At 42.7% G+C, this 20,385-nt stretch overlaps 2 protein-coding genes across 2 annotated transcripts in view; one reads left to right on the top strand and one right to left on the bottom strand.

Moving 5' to 3' along the window:
* Positions 1-251: 251 nt before the first annotated feature.
* LOC308326982 (desumoylating isopeptidase 1-like) lies at positions 252-9,245 on the bottom strand. Its single transcript, XM_080780085.1, has 6 exons — positions 8,888-9,245; positions 8,604-8,625; positions 7,746-7,815; positions 4,821-4,930; positions 3,974-4,096; positions 252-2,274 (listed from the first exon to the last, which is right to left on the bottom strand). The coding sequence occupies exons 1-6, from the start codon at positions 8,979-8,981 to the stop codon at positions 2,184-2,186; spliced, it is 510 nt and encodes a 169-aa protein (XP_080636211.1). The 5' UTR covers positions 8,982-9,245; the 3' UTR covers positions 252-2,183.
* A 1,260-nt stretch (positions 9,246-10,505) lies between these two features.
* The window catches only part of LOC308326526 (protein flightless-1 homolog), a 56,325-nt gene continuing 46,445 nt past the window's right edge, over positions 10,506-20,385 (top strand). Inside the window, exons 1-6 of the mRNA XM_080779452.1 lie at positions 10,506-10,617; positions 13,749-13,859; positions 16,470-16,541; positions 16,752-16,832; positions 18,309-18,556; positions 19,586-19,689. Of these exons, the coding sequence (XP_080635578.1) occupies positions 10,555-10,617; positions 13,749-13,859; positions 16,470-16,541; positions 16,752-16,832; positions 18,309-18,556; positions 19,586-19,689 (679 nt within the window). The 5' untranslated portion in view covers positions 10,506-10,554. The remainder of the gene's footprint in view (positions 10,618-13,748; positions 13,860-16,469; positions 16,542-16,751; positions 16,833-18,308; positions 18,557-19,585; positions 19,690-20,385) is intronic.

The following is a 20,385-nucleotide window of genomic DNA, read 5'->3' as shown; positions in this document are numbered from 1 at the left end:
CATATACCCTATAGGGGACACGGGGAGAACATGCAAAGTCCACACAGAGAGGCCCTTTCGTCAACCCCAAGGCACCGTGCCCCTGGGAAGCACATTCTTAACCCATTCTGAACGGGAACCAATTTTGGTGTTAGCATCATGTTATGCTTTAGCTATTGAAAAATAGCAGACCTACAAGCTCATAGCGCGCCACCGAGTGGCGCGCTACGAGCTTGTAGGTCTGCTATTTTTGAAAAATCTTAGAACGACTGACATTTTTTTAGAATCTGATCTCAGGTCAGAATGGGTTAATCAGACCCAGTGTGTGTCCAGTGGAAACCTCGTATGAATCTGATCTCAGGTCAGAATGGCTTAAGACAGTTTGACCAATTATTGCTCCAGCCAGATGAACTCATGGTGTCATCTCTCCTATGGGACTATATAGCAATTGGTCTGGTGAGCAGGGAATGTGAACCACGGAAAACAAATCACTGGACCTCGGATCAGCAGTCCTCCTAGGAGACTAAACTGTAGCCCAGTACAAATCTGACTTTATACGATGACCTTATTTCAATGCATTATTGCCCAATGTATTAACCTTTAAATATGCACAACTATTAGATTACTGCCAAACCATGAGGTACATGAACTCCTCCTAATACAATACATAATGTATTTGCAAGTGTGTATAATGTAACTTTCAACTATTAGACCACATCATTACACTGTACACTTTGCATGATCACTGTATTGATACAACCTTGTTATTATTATCATTTCATTTAGCAGTTAGTTTTATTCAGTATTTTTTTCAGACCCTTAATACACTGTAATAAGGTAATTGTATACATATACAAATGTAGTCCCCTCTACTATTAAGCTAAATGTAATATACTTTGTCATACGACTGCATCGCTCACCGAAAACAACAGATTTATTTTTCTGTTATTTTACATGACCGACGCAATCGGTGTAAATTATGCTTCAGAATCTCCATGCTGTATAATAATAATACCTTGAATAATAACTCAAACTAATTTAAATGACACTCGTCAAACTCCAAAGAGAGAGTTCCACGTACAAACAAAACGAAAGAAAAGGAAAAACTCAAATGTAGGAGAAAAAAAAATAAAGCTCAACCAGACAGATTCAGCCCCCCCCCCCTTTCACTATTTCGCCATTAATTCCATTGCAGTTGCAGCCACGTCTCGGGCCAAATACTTGTCTGTGTCTGTGTCAATGCAAAAATGCAGAATATTATGTGTCACTGTCTGCTATTTTAAGTCCTGCTTTTACTTGCAAAAGAGACTGTGATATTCTGCATCGTTCTTTTCTTTTTCTTTGTCCTGTTATCTCGCCTGTTCCTTTGCTTAATATCTTTCTCCATTCTATATATGACTTATATTTTATATAACGGCAAATCACATAGGGAGCTTAAACGGCCAAGCTACACCGGGCATGTGTGCGTGCAAAATGCCCCGGCGGCTTTACACCAGATCTGTGGCGCGCGGCAGATTTGTGCGCCGGGACCTTCCGGGAGGATATATAGATACGCGCGCATGGGGGCATTATACGCACGACGTACGTAAAAAAATTAGAACCGATCCTATTTTTTTAGAGCACGTGTAGGATGGCCCGCGGTATCCGTGCATCTGGTGTAGCCTGGTATCATTGACATATATTTGGTCCTATCCAAACGCACAGTAAACGCGCGCAGTAAACGCATACGCACGCACGCAAAATTGCCTGGTGTAGCTTGGCCGTCATACAGAAAATATGTGTTGCCCGGCCCGCTCTTTCACACCTGTAAACAGTGTCGATTCCCCTCACGAGTGCAGGTCCCGCCGCCGTTCTCTCGCTGTCTTCCTCAGACGAGTCGATCGGCCTGTTTGGGGACGCTGACCAAACAAACTCTGATACACGACGAGTCACCAGCGGTTTCTTAACGTGTGCTGATGAGGGCCATCGTGGCCATCTTCCCCAGTTCCCCCGCTGTGGTTAAAAACAGGCACCCCCAAACAGTGTGGAGTCACTTCATAGTGCAGTGGCAGCAAGGCCATAGTCCTCCTCCCTATACCCACATAAACAATCACATGAGACCTTGTTCCCCCCCGCAAAAAAGAGACAAAAAAAAACAAAAAGACGACTGATTACAATGGAAGTGACCTGGAAATAGTTTGGCGACTTTTTGGGCGCGCTTGATTTTAGTTGTGACGCCCGCCGTTGATGACGTTACCGCCAGGAGGGGAGATGTGGATGGAGTCTAGAATGGGCCGGAGGATCTGTCCAAACGGCCTGCAGAGAGGAGAGAAAGATACAGGAGAAGATTTAATATGGATGGAGTATCTGTCCAAACGGCCTGCAGAGAGAGGAGAAAGATACAGGAGAAGATTTAATATGGATGGAGTCTAGAATGGGCCGGAGTATCTGTCCAAACGGCCTGCAGAGAGGAGAGAAAGATACAGGAGAAGATTTAATATGGATGGAGTCTAGAGTATCTGTCCAAACGGCCTGCAGAGAGGTGGAGAAAGATACAGGAGAAGATTTAATATGGATGGAGTATCTGTCCAAACGGCCTGCAGAGAGGAGAGAAAGATACAGGAGAAGATTTAATATGGCCGGAGTATCTGTCCAAACGGCCTGCAGAGAGGAGAGAAAGATACAGGAGAAGATTTAATATGGCCGGAGTATCTGTCCAAACGGCCTGCAGAGAGAGGAGAAAGATACAGGAGAAGATTTAATATGGCCGGAGTATCTGTCCAAACGGCCTGCAGAGAGAGGAGAAAGATACAGGAGAAGATTTAATATGGCCGGAGTATCTGTCCAAACGGCCTGCAGAGAGGAGAGAAAGATACAGGAGAAGATTTAATATGGCCGGAGTATCTGTCCAAACGGCCTGCAGAGAGAGGAGAAAGATACAGGAGAAGATTTAATTCCTTTTTTAGTGTTTAAAGTAATATAAGCCTGTTAAAGTAATCAGAAATATTACTCTGTGGGCTGTATTTTGCGTGTCTTAAGTACCAGGTCTTTGGGTACTCAGAAAAGCGCTATATAAGTTTGAGATATTATTATTATTATTATTATTACCTAACTTGAGTAAACTAAAGACCTGGAGGCGTGATCAATGCTCAGTATACTCACACTCAGAATAGCCAAATGGCATTGATCACGCCTCCAGGTCTTTAGTTTACTCAAGTTAGGTAATAAGACCTGGTTACTTAAGACACGCAAAATACAGCCCTGTGTATCTGTTTGCATTTATGATGGGTTGTGTTTGTTCATGCAATGTATAGGAGGATGAGTTGGGATGGATTCCGTTTCAACCTAAAAAAGGATTTAATTTAATTTTGTATAGTTTGATAAGTTTTAAAGTCCCACTGTTTTAAACTGGTCTATATGGTTCAGACACCTTTCCTCCCAACACGCAATGCTGCTCACTTTAAAACGCTGCTGTCCTATGCAACGTAAAGTAAACAAGAGCTATAGGAACAGATCTCCCATGAGCAGAACGTCTGAAATCAGTTCACTAGCCTCGACAACCTTACAGGCGTATGCAAAGGCTCAACTTATTTAATTTGGATAGCATAATTATTATGTAGACATAGCACTCTATAGTGTATATACTCAATTACTCAGACATTCTACTGTTAGACAGATGTTCTTAGCTTGATTATGGTCCTTGATGACTATTTCTATGTATTATGTGTGAGCAATGAAGCATCCATCTTGGAACTACGGTACACTGTCACTGCTGTCACTGCTGCTTGTTTCCTTTTAAATGAAGACAATATACGGTAGCACAAAGGCAACATCTGAATACTTTTGCTGCAGAATGAAGAGATAAAATGTCAGCCAGACAGACAGACGCAGTGCAGTGTTGTTTTCGTCGACTAAAACTAAGACGAAACATGTTCGTCGACTACCTATTTTCACTGACAAAAACAAATGGAAACTAAATGAAAACTAAGCTACATTTCTGAGCTCCACCACTCACGTAGACAGGACTTCGGACGGGAGGTCGGTGATGTAGGAGGGGATGGTTCGGCCCGTGAGGAACTGAGCCACCTCGTTGGTGAAGGTGTTGCAGTTGTGTTCAAACAAACGATACTTGTCACCTCTGGGAAAAGAACGAGAGGACCAAATAATATCAGTGGCTTAATATGCAACGGCTGCTATAGGCTCCATTTTAACCACTTATAAACCCTCTGTACGTACTATTATTTTAGTTAACCCTGGTGGACTCAGGACTAAGGGCCGATTCATACTCGAATAAAAGTCGGTTCGGCGCTGTAGAGCCTACAATGTGACGTCATTTGAGGTTCGGGGGGGGGGGGGGCGGGTACCGTCCTAAAGTCGGCTCTTCGGTGCTACTGAAAATTTCTGACGAGCCGAAAACATTTCGGTATTACAGCGCCGAAACAGCGGTAAAATAGGAGTATGAATCGGCGCCCTAAGTCTGCTCTTTTTTTCTCTACCAAGTCTCTTTGCTGAAAAAAGGACAATCTACCAGGTATTTTTCAAAAATAGTCGATACATCTTTTTTTAAATATAAATTGCAACTTTTGTGGTTAAACGGTTAACAGAAATCTACAGTGGTGAGAACACACATTTCTCAATCTAATAGGAGAACAACATTTCACACCGTTTCCTCTCCTCTGCAAAGACTTTTACTGTATAACTGCTGCACTGCATGGATAAGAGTGATTGCTACTACTAGACAATACATATAAGTGTGTGTGTGTGTGTGTGTGTGTGTGTGTGTGTGTGTGTGTGTGTGTGTGTGTGTGTGTGTGTGTGTGTGTGTGTGTGTGTGTGTGTGTGTGTGTGTGTGTGTGTGTCACCTGTACGCGCTCTCTCCCAGGGAGGAGAGGTAGTCCATGAAGATCTCCTCTGACAGTTCCGTCTCTCCTAGCTCCACCACGGTGTCTGGAGGACCAAGCATTGTCCCGCCCTGATCGACACACACACACACACATCACCACATGATTGACATTGTGTGTAAAGACACAGTCAGTGATACAAACACAACAAAATGTCATCCTTCTATCAAGGCTGTTGATCAGATCAGTTGATCAGATCAGCGGTTCTACACACTAGCGCGCTAGTCTCATTTTGACCTGAGATCAGATTCTAAAAATGTTCTTCTACATCCTGACAGTTTTCTGAAAAAGCTATGTTTCTATGTCAGTCGTTCTTCGATTTTTTCAAAAATAGCAGACCTACAAGCTCGTAGCGCGCCACTCGGTGGCGCGCTATGAGCTTGTAGATCTGCTATTTTTCAATAGCTTTATAAATCATAACATAATGCTTGAAACACCCAAAGGGGTTCCCGCCCAAAATGGGTTAAAAGAATGTGAGCACTATACTACTGCAAACAAACAAAAATGTTTCCACAGTCCAAAGGTTATTGCAGACATGTACGTAATGAATCATTCAGGTGTCTATGGTCCAAATGGTCCAATGTTTCTCTAAGAGACAAATGTATTGATCTGATGATACATTTTTAACTATTGGAGCCAAAGGGAATGTATCTAGACTTCCTAAAGTTCCAACTAAGGCCACTGGCACTGAGAAGCCAGTAAGACTATTTATTATTCATAGCAATGAGTAGATTAAGGATTACAAATTAAGGGATAGTCCCAGGGGGGAGGGGAAATTACGTTTACTGCTTCACCAAACAGATAGCTGTATGGGGCAGCGGTGGCCGAACGGTTTGCGGAGCGGTCTTGATATCGGAAGGTCGCTAGTTCGTATCCCCGGACCGGCACGTTAAAATTACCACTGCTGAAGTGCCCTTGAGCAAGGCATTGAACCTCTACCATGAAATGTTCTATGAGGCAGGGCCTGGCTGTAAACAAGTTCTTGAGCTTAGTCCAGTTACCCTGGGTAAACATAGTACCTTTCCTTTCCTTAGTCCAGTTACCCTGGGTAAACATAGTACCTTTCCTTTCCTTAGTCCAGTTACCCTGGGTAAACATAGTACCTTTCCTTTTTGCTCGTGAGTGTGGAATGAATCGCCTTCACGTTTGAGTAAATGGTCACGCCACCCCTCACAACTTTCCCTACTCGCGGCACTCTGGGGGGTACGAGGATTTACTATTCGGTCCATATCAGGTTGCAACTCGAACGTTGAGGTTGAGTCATCTATAAGCGAAGTTCGGAAACGTTTGACACGCTATAACTTGCACGCTTTAGCGCACTCTGTGGCGTCTCTCGTTGTGGCTTCAATAGAGATCATTCTGGGGGTCGTTGACATGAAAAAGGTTGAGCCCCACTGACATAGAAACATGGGTTTTTCAGAAAAAGGTTAGGATTTAGAAGACTATTTTTTTTAATCGACTTCAGTCCAAAATGGGTTAAGTGTCTTGCTTAGGGACACTTCCACAGGTAGACTGTCAAACCAGCAACCTTCCGATTCCCAGGCAGCCTCTCTACCCACCCTATAAGGAAGAGGCAGTACCAACGGTTCAATAAACTGATAGCAGAGGACTCAGCCGAGCTCAGTCTCCAACATAGAGGTCTTAACCCATTTTGGACTGAGGTCGATTTAAAAAAAGGCTTCTAAATCCTAATTTTTTTCTGAAAACCATGTTTCTACGTCAGTGGTGCTCAACCTTTTTCATGTCAAGGACCCCCAGAATTATCTCTATTGGGCCACGGACCCCCATCTTAAAATATGTAGTTCTCAGAAGCCAATATTTTAGTTAAAAATGTTCGCTCTGAAATATTATATTCAAAGATTTGTGCCACATTTTCACAGACTTTTCAAAAATAGCAGACCTACAAGCTTGTAGCGCGCCACTCGGTGGCGCGCTATGAGCTTGTAGATCTGCTATTTTTCAATAGCTAAATTATAACGTTATGTTTAAAACACCAAAAGGGGTTCCCGCCCAAAATTGGTTAATCAAGGGCACTTGGCAACTACATTACATTACAAGCAGCATCACAGTATGGGGCCAGTGCCAGGAATCAATGCAGCCAGTAATCCATCTATTATTACCCCGCGGGCCAACCCAGCATGCATCATTCATGTTTATAGGCTTGATGTAGTACTGTTCTATAATTGTTCTATTATTACCCGTAGGCCAACCCAGCACGCATCATGTTTATAGGCTTGATGTATAGTATACTGTTCTATGGGATTTATTTAATGTCCTACTGAAAAGCTTGGTAGTGCCAAAGAGTCAGTTTGTAAATCTCGTGTTTTTGCCGTTTTAGTGCCAGTGGTGGAAAGTAATATAATTTACTCAAGTAGGCTACTGTACTATTTTGAGGTACTTTTACTTATACTTACTTATACTGCTGTACCTTTATTGCACTACAATTATTTGAAAAGTTTAGTTACTAGTTACTTTGTAGATTTTGATTATTATTATTATTACAATACAGACTTCTGTCCGCGGCTGTCGGCTCAAATGTCCCGCCCCTGGTTGTGCCCCGCCTCTTCCAACCCATTGGTTACCGTTTTGTGGTTGGACAAAAATCCTTTCTCTCCGTCCACTACCAATGAAATAACGTGTTTTTTCAGTTGCTTCGTATCGTATAGGCTATTGATATTCTGTCTGTGCATTCATTTCTTAGTTTAAACTTAGTGTCAATAAAGTCAGTTAGGGACCAATCCGAAGGCTGACAAATACAGCTTTAGTAGTCCTATATTAGTATAGCTCTGCATATTATGTTTATGTGCATCATATTCTGTCATCTGCACTGCTGTAATAATATATAAGCCTAAACATTCAGTCACTTCCTTTGTTTTTAAACCTCACCGGTGGACAGCTGGTGATCCCTATCCCACCGAAGAAGAATTCATCTCCGTACACCACTATGGCCGTGTGCCTGGAAGAATAAAACACCAAGCAATGCATTATATGTGATGCAAGAGTGCAATCTATAGCCAACACCAACTTAGGACTCCTGGGTCGCTGTGTGTGTGTGTGTGTGTGTGTGTGTGTGTGTGTGTGTGTGTGCGTGTGTGTGTGTGTGTGTGTGTGTGTGTGTGTGTGTGACTGTGTGTGTGTGTGTGTGTGTGTGTGTGTGTGTGTGTGTGTGTGATAGAGACACAGACTGCATCTGCATTTACCTCTGCAGCCAATCATTGTCCTTTTCCCCTCAATAAAAGCTCTCGTAGCCTGTAGCTTTTATTGAGAAAAAAGGAAGGAACCTTAATTCCTTTTCCCTCAATAAAGTTGCCGCCTGTTGTTCCTGCCTGTGTCGACTATACAAAACAATACTACAACATGACGTAACCATATCATCCGCTCCCGACAGGATCATATACCCTAAACGAAATGGTGCCCAGCAGGCTAGACCTGGCCTACCATGCAGTTGAATGGCATAGGCCTGTATGTGACTATAGTCTAACATCAGAGCTGCAGGTAGGTAGGTAGGTACAGAGTAGACAGACAGACAGACTGGACTTGACTCTAAAGTCTAAACTCTGGGCTCACACCAGAAATAGGTCTGTCCTATACTTGTTCTAAATGATTCCATAGGAAATGCAAAGGAGCTGTTGTCATCATCATATCCCTAAGGTTACTGTGCCTATGAGGTAAGTAACAGTCAGATGCTGGACCACAAGACTATAAATGAATGAAAAAATAACAGTGAATAGATCAGATTCATACCATATTCCGTCCAGCTGCTTCCCTGTAAAGAGAAAGGCAACATAAACAGAGGCTGTGATCAACAAGTGATGAACACATAGCAAGCAGGTACACACACTACACAACTTGTTAAACATGTGTGGAATTCTTTAGTTACCAGTTATAAAATCACAGTTTAATTAAATGTTAATTAATATATCTCACACATGAAGTCACATCACTCAGGCACGCCCCACGTTAATGCTTTCCACCGCTCTCACGCCACAGGGATACAGATGTTCTAGCCTGGCTGCACTCTCACTCACCTAACATGATGGGACTAAGGCTGCGGGCCATCCCCCTCGACAGGTCATAAATGTACAGCTGCACGCTATACGTCGTGACATTATGATTATCCATCTTTGGAAAACGCAGAACAATCAATCAATCAGGCTGGCTGGTTGTTTTTCTTGATGTGGTTGGTTTCCTTCTGTTGTGTTAGCTGGCGAGCTAACGTTAGCGCAGGGAAGGAATAACAACCATGCAGACAGCTTGGTCTCGATCGTAGCAGTTGATTCAATTTCGTTGTATCATCACCCGTGAATTGTGTCACGATCCGTCAGAACGAGTCAAAGAAACGGTTCATGGGTCTTTACACCAATACGGCGATGTGAGATTGGTTATCTCATGTGCCATCATCTGAAGCTACTATATTTACCGGTATGTCCAAAGGTCGCTTACTGTATAAGGAAGCATCATACCCACACAAATTGATTGGAAAATGGAAAAATAAGAATGTGCAATACAATCTCTGGCGCCGCCAAGTGGCCGCTTAATTTGGTCGGTCCCGTTATTATTAAAGGGCAAGTTCACACAAAATATTTCTATCAACATATATCTTGTTTTGTCTCAGGGTTTGCGCAAAATTGTGACACACACACGGTTTCGGGTTGCCTTCATAATAGGAGCATGATCACACTGTTTTAATTACTAATTAATGCATATTGCATATGAGCAGGCAACAGCCCAGCTCTATAAATGGTCTTAAATTAATTTAGATCGTTTTTTTTAGTAATAGTATAACATTAAACATTACAGATACTTTAGTTGTCAGTGACAACATGACAACTGTTTTAAAGTATTGTCACTATACTTTAAAACAGTTGTCATGTTGCACACATGCCTAAAACTGCTGATATTTGAGCCGCCCTCGTTGAAAACAATGTATTTCAAACTCCAGCTTGTCACACTACACTACACAGCTATGGCTGGATCAGAGCCATCTAATAGAAGAGTTACGATATTGAGGGGGCAGAAACCGATCGAGCGCTGTTCATGCAGCCTGAACTGGGACAAGCTGGAGTTGGAAATACATTGTTTTCAACGAGGGCGGCGCAAATAAGAGCTATTTTAAGCACGTGTGCAACATGTCGACTGTTTTAAAGTATTGTAGGGTAACAACTAAAGTCTCTTTAATGTTTATGTTGTACTATTACTACAAAACAATCTAAAACAAAGGGATTTAAGATCATTCAAGCTGAGCTGTTGCCTGAGTCCAATGAATTTCTGCCTACTTCCGGTCCAGGACTTGTCCCAGTTGGTTGTCTCCATTCTCAATAGAAGTTTATGTAGGACTCAGTCAAGCCGCCATTGGACTGGCCCTATGAAGTAACTCTGTCTATGTCTATACATCTGATTCAATCAACGTCCCCCATTCAATGGAATGAAAACTTGGTGATCGGGTCACTGGTCAGTCACCGTGGTCTATATCCAAGGCTCTGAACAGCGCTCATTTTTCCGCCCCCTCAATGTCGTAACTCTGTCTCATGGTTTCCAGTGAGTCACACCTCCACACGGGTCAGGCAGTCAGTCAACCCTCCCGAGTCCCGCAGCCAGAGCCAACACAGCAGCTACCAAAACCAAAATAGACTAGCTGGCATCAGTGCAACACTTCAGCTGAGCGCCTCACAGCGGCTGAGATCCTGAACCAGAAATGGCTGCGACCGGAGTTCTCCCCTTCATAAGGGGGGTAGATCTCAGTGGAAATGACTTCAAAGTAAGCATTGTTTTCCCCCTTTTAGTATTATGTGTGGGGTTTGATACTGATATCTGTTTAGCGAACATGTACGACCGGGTAGCCAGCGAGCTGCTGCAGTGTTTACAAGGCAACTACAGCGATGCTAGCTTGAGCTAGCTGCTAACTTTTAGCTTGCACTGGCTTAGCTTTATACTAGCACTGGGCGTTAGCCAGTTGTCAAACTGTGACATGAGTTTTCCTGTCTTGGCTAGGCTTAATTACATTCTGGCCCCGGTGTGTATTAGAACATCTTCTATAGTTCTGTTTAGGGAATAATAGGATAGATAGCCAGTTAACATCTCTTGGCTGTCCAGTGTGGAAGAGATCAGATAAAAATAAGACAGCTGGCTGTTTACTCAAACTGTAAATGTTGTTGGTTCAGTAATTGTTGGCTAACTTTCTAGCATAGCCATTGGCTTTCTCATAACTTCTCTTGACTTTACACCACTAACTAAGCCGGTTTAACAATGTTGAGATAGAGGGCCATATAAGAAGAACAGATTTTTGAACAGGTCTTTGGCTAGATAATGTTTGTTTTGACCCACATGGAGATATAAATAGCAGTCTCGCCAGGCAGCAATGTAACAACAGCTGACACAGCCTGGGTCTGGCAGCGTGATTGCATTAAGTGACTGTACTGTTTGTATAGTGTGGCTTTATAGCTAGCTGCCATGTCAATCTGTCGGTAAATTAGCTTTGTCATCATCTGCTATCTAACAAATTACTTCAACTACATCAATTCATCTTATCAATAGCAGAGCCTCTGCCATAGAAGCAGGTTTGTTATAGAGTAACAACAAACAGACAATATTGGTAGCTTGTAAGTTGTGTACATTGTGGTGTTTCCTCTGCCTTGCAAGCTACAGTACTGTAGGTTCAACATTTACAAATCAATCAAAGTTACTTGCTAGCATACCAAATTGCGATTGCCAAATTGGTTAGTTAGTCACTCACACCCTTCAAGGGCAAAGCAAGCAGGAAGAGGAAGGGTGATGACTTCATCCTTTCCTGTACCCTGCACTGTATTGTTGACACAAATTGCTCTCGCACACAGGCGCTCACATTATGCACGTGTGTGGAAAATGTCATGATCTCATTGTTATGTTGGCCATATATTATTGGGACAAAACAATCTGTAGAGTTTTGGGATTATTGTTGTCTGCCAAAAACATCAAACTGGCAGTGCCAGTGCCAGATTATGCTTTAGTTTTTTCAACACAGGCTTACATTCCCAGGTCAGTTTGTCATCCCTAAATACTTTCCTGAGCTTTTTTTTCTTCTGCAAATTGTTAAAGTATTCAATCAATCAGTCCATATAAGAGAAAATATCGACTTATACCCATACCATTCTGATACAGTATATTTTTTGAGGGGCTCCTATGTCCAGCTTTTAGTGTCTGTGTGTAAATACAAACATTAAATGCCATTGAATTTGATAATGAATGGTCAGTTTTAATGAATGAATGGTCAATGTTTGTGTAAACACAAACATTAATGTATGTCTGATGATGTTTACATACAGTATCGGCCGATAAGGCACCATTTCTGTCTCTATTCTGACTGATATCAGGCAGGTGTCATTTACAATTTAGGCATTTAGCAGAGGCTCTTTTATTGATCCAGAGCCACTTATATTTAAGCAAAAACAAAAGCATGGCATACATCACATACACATATATAAAAAGTAGTTATCGTGAATCATGTATAAACTAAGAAAGAAAGAAAGTTACTATGTTTACCCAGGGTAACTGGACTAAGCTCAAGAGCTTGTTTACAGCCAGGCCCTGCTCATAGAACATTTCATGGTAGGGGTTCAATGTCTTGTCCATAAAGGGCACTTCAACGGTGGTAATTTTTAACGTGCCGGTCCGGGGATACGAACTAGCGACCTTCCGATATCAAGACCGCTCCGCAAACCGTTCGGCCACCGCTGCCTCCAACTAAGAACGTAGCAGTGGAGTATCTATGTCAACTATACATACTATACTATATTATATATTATACAATATACATGTGTACTATAAAGTGCTATGACTTCATAAAATGCAATTCTAGTGCTGTCTACATAACGAGAATTGCATTTTCATGTCATACATTTAAATTATTTATTTTGTAGTCTGAATCTGGAACGTTAGAAAAGGCTTGATCAAGTGAAATCACAAACGAGTGCTTTTCCAAAGTGTTACGTTTCTTTTGGCCCTGTTCATTGCGATCTCTGCCAGTTGCAGATACACAAATCCTACTCTGTAAACTACCTAGGATTATATTATGTACATATTTTAGTCGGATGATTTGTGAGAACTACAGTTGGTGTTGTGTTCTCTCTCACATCAGTGGTTCCCAAACCTTTTGGCCCGTGACCCAAACAGAAATCAGACATTCGCCCGGGACCCAAACTAGTAAAAAATAGCAGCTCTACAAGCTCACAACGTGATGTGATGCTCCACGATGTGAGCTTGTAGATTGGCTATTTTCACTACTTAAAGAAAAAGAAAGTGTTCTAACTTATGGAATTTCTTTAGATTTTCTTCATAAAATGACTGGAGGGGAAATTGTTTTAATTCATGAAAGGTTTTCGGGTGGGGGGATGTTTTCAAAGTGATAATAATTAAAAACAAAATGTAGGAAACGACAAATAATTGGGGAGCCATACAAATGACCCAGTTTTGGGGGAAACAGTGCTATACGTACAAGTATACATGATGCCGCTGTTGACATTCAGTTAGTTAGTTATTATGGTATAAGTCCTCCTTTGTGCCTGTAGCTATCCAGGCCCTAAATGCCGATAGGAGGAGGTAACTTGTCACCTGACTGACTCACTTGTATTAATTATTTATACAACTGTTCTGGAAAAGTTATGAATTATAATGTTACACTGATACCTTGAACTGCCATCCTGTTTTAATGTTCTATGTGTACTATGTGCCTTTTTGCTGTGTTTTTGTGTTTCATGTTACCTGCATGTGTTTATGCCTTGCTGTAAACCAAATCGCCCCACGGGGACAAACAAACACATAAATGAACCTGAACCTGTTTATGTCATGACCGTTGATGATAACCTTTTCCTCACCTTTTCTCCCCTCCTCTTATCTATTCTATACTACCTTCAGGGCGGTTATTTCCCGGAGCATGTCAAGCAGATGAGCAGCCTCCGATGGCTGAAACTGAACAGGACGGGACTGTGTTACCTCCCCGAGGAGCTGGCCTCTCTGCAGAAGCTGGTGAGGTCTTCTCTTCTTCAGGCATTCTTCACACCACATCATTATTATAGCCAGACCTAATTCACATAATAAGAGGCATAGAGAGATTCCTATCATTAACCCATTCTGAACGGGAACCCATTTTGGTGTTGGCATCATGTCGTGCTTTAGCTATTGAAAAATAGCAGATCTACAAGCTCATAGCGCGCCACCGAGTGGCGCGCTACGAGCTTGTAGGTCTGCTATTTTTGAAAAATCGAAGAACGACTGACATTTTTTAGAATCTGATCTCAGGTCAGAATGGGTTCATCAGACCAGTTTGTGTCCAGTGGAAACCTCGTATGAATCTGATCTCAGGTCAGAATGGGTTAAGGGGCCTTTACAAACGTGAAGCGAGGAACGCAGGCGTTGTTGCAGATGCACAAACACACAGGTCTCCTCCAGGTCTGTTGAAGAGAGTGGCGCAACAACGCAAGCGTAACAAACAAAAAAGCTAAACAGAATCCAGGTCCGGTCAGTCACGGGCGTTTGCACGCACGCAACGAGCACGAGCGCAAAACAAATTCACGGGACCGCACTCACGTAAAATACGCTTGACTTCTCTGTTGAAAATTAACTATTGGTGCGTTTTATCGCTCCCCGTTTGAAAAGGCCCGTTTATGCACAATGGATTAGATCCTCTGGCAGCTATACTGACTAGTGCTGCACCACAACTTCCACAAGAATTGATTCTTGTGGTGAAAAAAAATCAAGATTCAACATTTGAGCAACTCTCCCTCTTCTTGGAGTCCCAACACCAAATTAACGTAATCTGTCTCTGCCGTGGTGCGCGCAGCTCAGAGTCACAACTCTTCGAATCCCGGCTCCTCCTCCTCCTGTCTACATGTCGAAGTGTCCTTGAGCAAAGACACTATAGAACCCCACATTGCTCCCCATGTGCTGGTTGGTGCCTTGCATGGCTTCCTCTGCAATCGGTGTATGAATGTGTGTGAATGGGTGATTGTAAACAGTAATGCACCTTGGAGAAAGGCGCTATATAAAAATGCACCATTTAGGGTTAGAAGGTTTCAGTCAATCCATAATCTAATTCCCTGCATTTTAGACTTATCAGTCCAAGGTGTGACCTCACTGAGAAAACACAGGTTCCTTTAATGCTTTAATGTGTCTTCTGGAGGGATTATCTAATCTCAGTGTCCTAGATCTATACGGAGGTATGTGAACAACAGGTCACGGATAAACGCCGACAGCTATTTTTACTTCGTTTATTTATCTCAGTCATTTACAGTACAGTACATTTCAGAATGAGGGTTTTACACCATTACAGTTTGACTGAAAAGGTTTGGGCTGAAGCCGAAGCTTATTATGCCTACTTTATTAATGCTTCAAATTAGTGATGCACCGAATATTCGGCCGCAGAATATATTCGGCAGAAAATGGCTAAAAAAGCATTTTCGGCCTATTCGGTTTCGGCCCGAGTAGGCAGAAAATATATCACAGAATAGTGTAAATGCAATGAATGCATTCAAAAGAGCTGAATAAATGTTTTATGGACCCATAACAGTGATTATTATTGAAGTTAAGTTTTGCCATAACCATAAATCAGGTAGCTTTAAGGTACGGCAATGACGGCAATGGTAGGCAAAAATATATACAATATTAAATCTTTTCGGTTATTCGGTATTCGGTATTCGGCCAACTGTTTCTTATATTCGGTATTCGGTTTCGGCCAAGAAAGTCCCTTTCGGTGCATCCCTACTTCAAATAATAAAAGGGGAAAAAAATAACAGAAAAAAACAAAAACAGGAACAATAGCAATGGGAAAACTGATTCTCTATAGTGCTGTGCTTCTTATATTTGCTATGCTATGCTATGCTATACATTTGATATTTTTTAATGGAGCACATCAATAACATTAGTCTGCTATCTATCTCCGCCACCCGTCTCACACCCGTCTACTGTACGTGTTGTTGTGGCGGTGAGGTAATGCTGCTGGTGTCGGCAGTCATGGCGGTTTCAGTTGAAAGTGATGCATCTTAACAACGGAGCACAATATGCCTCGTTTAGGGCAGATCCTAGATCAGTTTGTGTAGTTTCAGAAATGCTGTGTGTGGGTGTATTCTTTATTTATTTAACCCATTCTGACCTGAGATCAGATTCTAAAAAATGTCTTCTACATCCTGACAGTTTTCCATTCTGACCTTCTATGTCAGTCGTTCTTCGATTTTTCAAAAAATAGCAGACCTACAAGCTCGTAGCGCGCCACTCGGTGGCGCGCTATGAGCTTGTAGATCTGCTATTTTTCAATAGCTAAAGCATAACATAATGCTAACACCAAAATGGGTTAAATACAAATGATCCCTCAAACTTTGCAAACCATTTATTTTCACCCGGTGTCAATTCTCTCTAATGTAATCCTGGGCCTTGCACTCCTTCTGCCAACCTGGGGGAAAGCTGACCGGACTGTCACCTCATGCTTCCTTCAATGCATGAGGAGTCCAAGCAGGAATCGAACCCAGGACCTTCTATAGCTGTGAGGCCACGGCAGCGCGATACCGACAGCGCCACCACCGTGCTCCTGGCTCTGTGTATTATTTATATTAACCTCTGTTTTCTCTGTCCCTTCTCTCTCAGGAGCATCTTTCAGTGAGTCACAACAGTCTGACAACGTTACATGGAGAACTGTCCAGCCTACCCAACCTACGGGTAACTAACACACACACACACACACACACACACACACACACACACACACACACACACACACACACACAATGTTCACTCATGTTTCATTATTTCTTCGCATGAAACGTATAATAATAATGGCCTAAATCATATATGTCAAATCAGGCCCGTGAAGGAATTATCTTTGGCCTGAACTGGCCCTCTGGTATATATATTTTATTTTGTGTGCAGGCGGTGGTGGCCAGAGCCAACAACCTGAAGAACTCTGGAGTCCCTGATGATATCTTTCAGCTCGATGACCTGTCTGTGCTGGTAATTATACAATCCATATTTTATATACTTTCATCCACTTTCATCCACCCCCCCCCCCCCCCCTCCCCCCATACATAAACAAAAGGGGCAGCGGTGGCCGAACGGTTTGCGGAGAGGTCTTGATATCGGAAGGTCGCTAGTTCGTATATCCCCGGACCGGCACGTTAAAATGACCACCGCTGAAGTGCCCTTGAGCAAGGCATTGAACCTCTCTACCATGAAATGTTCTATGAGCAGGGCCTGGCTGTAAACAAGTTCTTGAGCTTAGTCCAGTTACCCTGGGTAAACAATAACATTGTACCTTTCCTTTCCCCCATACATAAACAAACGTTAACATTACATACGTTCGGTCCCTGGCACTAACTTCTGTGTGCCTCGGTATGAAATTCACCAAAAAGTATTTTCTCTCAATCTCTGCGCTGTAACATGACAGAGCAACAAACGATATGGTCCTTTACGCAGGTCCCAGTCTAATCGTCTAATCTGTTTGTTTAGACGGTTCATATTTCAAATGTATACATTCAGCAAGAACGTCAATGTTTATCCAACGCAGCTCTCTCTCCCTTCCTCTTCGTTGCATCATCCTGGCGCTCTTCCATTTTTCCATAGCCATATTTTCTACTTAACACTTATTTTGCCCGGGGAATTTTTCTGAATAATGTAGTTCCAAGAAGATGAGGCTGACTTTACTCTGAAAAGCCTTACCTTGGTAACCACAGAAACCTCTGCTTTTGCATGTGATGTGACAGACAAGACAGTGCACTTTTAATTTCATTTATTCCTCGCCCAAAGCCATTGCCTGGCCCTGTACCTCAAATGGTCAAACAAATATTGGGTTAAGGAATACAATAATGTCTATGCCTTTTGTATTCTTTCTGTATATCAGCAAAATGTAGATTTGTTAGACATCGAGGGAAGTTCAGATAAAAAAAAATACACTTTCTCCTGTCTAAATAACAAGCTACAACAAACATCATCTAAATCACATTCTTAATATTGTCGTTGAGAAGTTGACCAAGATAAAAAACAATCGTTTGCATCGTTCATTCAAAAGACAAGTTGGCAAGACGGGGTCCTGAAGTGCACTTCTTCTTCTTCTCCTTCCACACCGACAGTGGAACGCCCTACCAACAGTCATTAAGACATGTGAATCCCTTGACTCCTTCAAAACCGCTCTCAAAGGGCACCTATACGGACGGCTGCAATTCCAAACTGGCCCCCGTAAAATCTGAATCCCCTTTTTACCTCCATTATGATAAATTCCTGTTCTGTTCTTTGACTATATTGAAGTGCCTATTTGTACGTCTCTAAATGTTTTGATGAATTTAACAAGGTGGACCCTATGTTGTAAACAAGTGCAATGCTTAATTGGGTCGTCCCACTCACAGTTAACAGTCTGTTGTATTGAGTTTGTGCTTGAAATGTACTGTAATTCTACAAACTGTTAATACATATTTCAATCAAACAAAAAAACAGGACCTGAGCTACAACCAGCTGACGGAGATCCCGCGGGACCTGGAGAACAGTCGCAACATGCTGGTGCTCAACCTGGCCCACAACGCTGTGGACGCCATCCCCAACCAGCTGTTCATCAACCTGACCGACCTGCTGTACCTGGACCTCAGCGACAACAAGCTGGACTCCCTCCCGCCGCAGATGAGGCGCCTGGTGCACCTCCAGACGCTCGTCCTCAACAACAACCCCCTGATGCACGCGCAGCTACGGTAAGAAAAACAAACTATTTTTTTCTTTTCCACCTAGCCCTGGTCCAGGGCTTACAGCGAGTCTCTCTCTGACGCCCTGTGGAAGTCCCTTCCGCAGCCCGGCCTCTGGTGATATTCTCACTCCCTTGCGAGGATTTTCAAATCCCAGCAAATAAACCAAACGACGTAACTACTCACCGAAACAAAGCCCTGCTAGACCTTGGTAAAAGTATATTCTCGGAGCTGGGAAGCGTCTCAGGTCCCCAGCTTCTCTCTAAAATGCACTATTTTAATCATTAAATAAAATGAATCCAACCAGATCGGCGCGGGCAAAACCCGGAAATGCCGTAGTAGAAGAAATGACTGCCCGGTAAATTCAGGGTACATTGCGTTATTAAAAGTGCATTTTAGAGAGAAGCTGGGGACCTGAGACGCTTCCCAGCTTCGAGAATAGACTTTTACCCAAGGTCTAGCAGGCTTTGTGTCGCTGAGTAGTTACGTCGTTTTGTTTATTTGCTGGGAATTGTAGACACTCGCACGGGAGTGAGAATATCACCAGAGGGCTGCGGAAGGGACTTCCACAGGGCGTCAGAGAGAGACTCGCTGTAAGCACTGGACCAGGGCTATCTTCCACCCAGTGTCAATTATCTAGTCATGTCAGTGGACTGACCTCATGCTTCCTTCTATGCACGAGGAGTCAAAGCTGCTTCTTTTCACCTGACAGGGGAGAGAGTTGCATTTTTGTTTCGTTTTTTTTTATATAGATTCTTGCCGAAAGTGTGTTTAACGTCTATATTATGCTGTATAACGGATGCACAGTTACTACGTTTTGTCGATTTCAGTGTACCGTTTTTGCTGCTCTGTTTGTATCTCACTTTCTATTGTTTCTTAATTTTTACCGTGATGTACCTCACCACATGCAGCAACTAGTAAAAATCTTTATAACCTTTATTAGGGAAAAGCAGGCCTTTTGGGTTCGTATAATGGTACCATTTTCGGGGTTCTTTACTGTTCTAAAACTGTGTTTTTTTTGTGTGTGTGTGAGTATAGCCAGCTGCCAGCCATGGTGGCCCTCCAGACCCTCCACCTGAGGAACACCCAGAGGACACAGAGCAACATGCCCACTAGCCTGGAGGGACTGGCACACCTAGCGGGTAAACACGCCAACATAAACCTACTGTACATCATGCACCATTAACCCATTCTGACCTGAGATCAGATTCATACCAGGTTTCCACTGGACACACACTGGTCTGATTAACCCATTCTGACCTGAGATCAGATTCATACCAGGTTTCCACTGGACACACACTGGTCTGATTAACCCATTCTGACCTGAGATCAGATTCATACCAGGTTTCCACTGGACACACACTGGTCTGATTAACCCATTCTGACCTGAGATCAGATTCATACCAGGTTTCCACTGGACACACACTGGTCTGATTAACCCATTCTGACCTGAGATCAGATTCATACCAGGTTTCCACTGGGCACACACTGGTCTGATTAACCCATTCTGACCTGAGATCAGATTCTAAAAATGTCAGTCGTTCTTCGATTTTTCAAAAATAGCAGACCTACAAGCTCGTAGCGCGCCACCGAGAGCTTGTAGATCTGCTATTTTTCAATAGCTAAAGCATAAAGTGATGCTAAACACCAAAATGGGTTCCCGTTCAGAATGGGTTAACAGTTTGACTCCATAAAACGCGTAACCCGCATTTTAATCAAATATTCTACGCTGCTGAGATTGTTGTATTACCTTTTAGAGCACATACGCTGAATTATTTGGGCTTTTGATCCGTGAAAATCCGGCGAAAAAAGGTTCCTCCGTTTGTTATGAACGATCG

The sequence above is a fragment of the Protomyctophum bolini genome (assembly GCF_963924005.1).
Source record: "Protomyctophum bolini genome assembly, chromosome: 13".
In the NCBI taxonomy this organism is placed as follows: domain Eukaryota; kingdom Metazoa; phylum Chordata; class Actinopteri; order Myctophiformes; family Myctophidae; genus Protomyctophum; species Protomyctophum bolini.
This window is presented reverse-complemented; position numbering and strand designations above follow the sequence as displayed.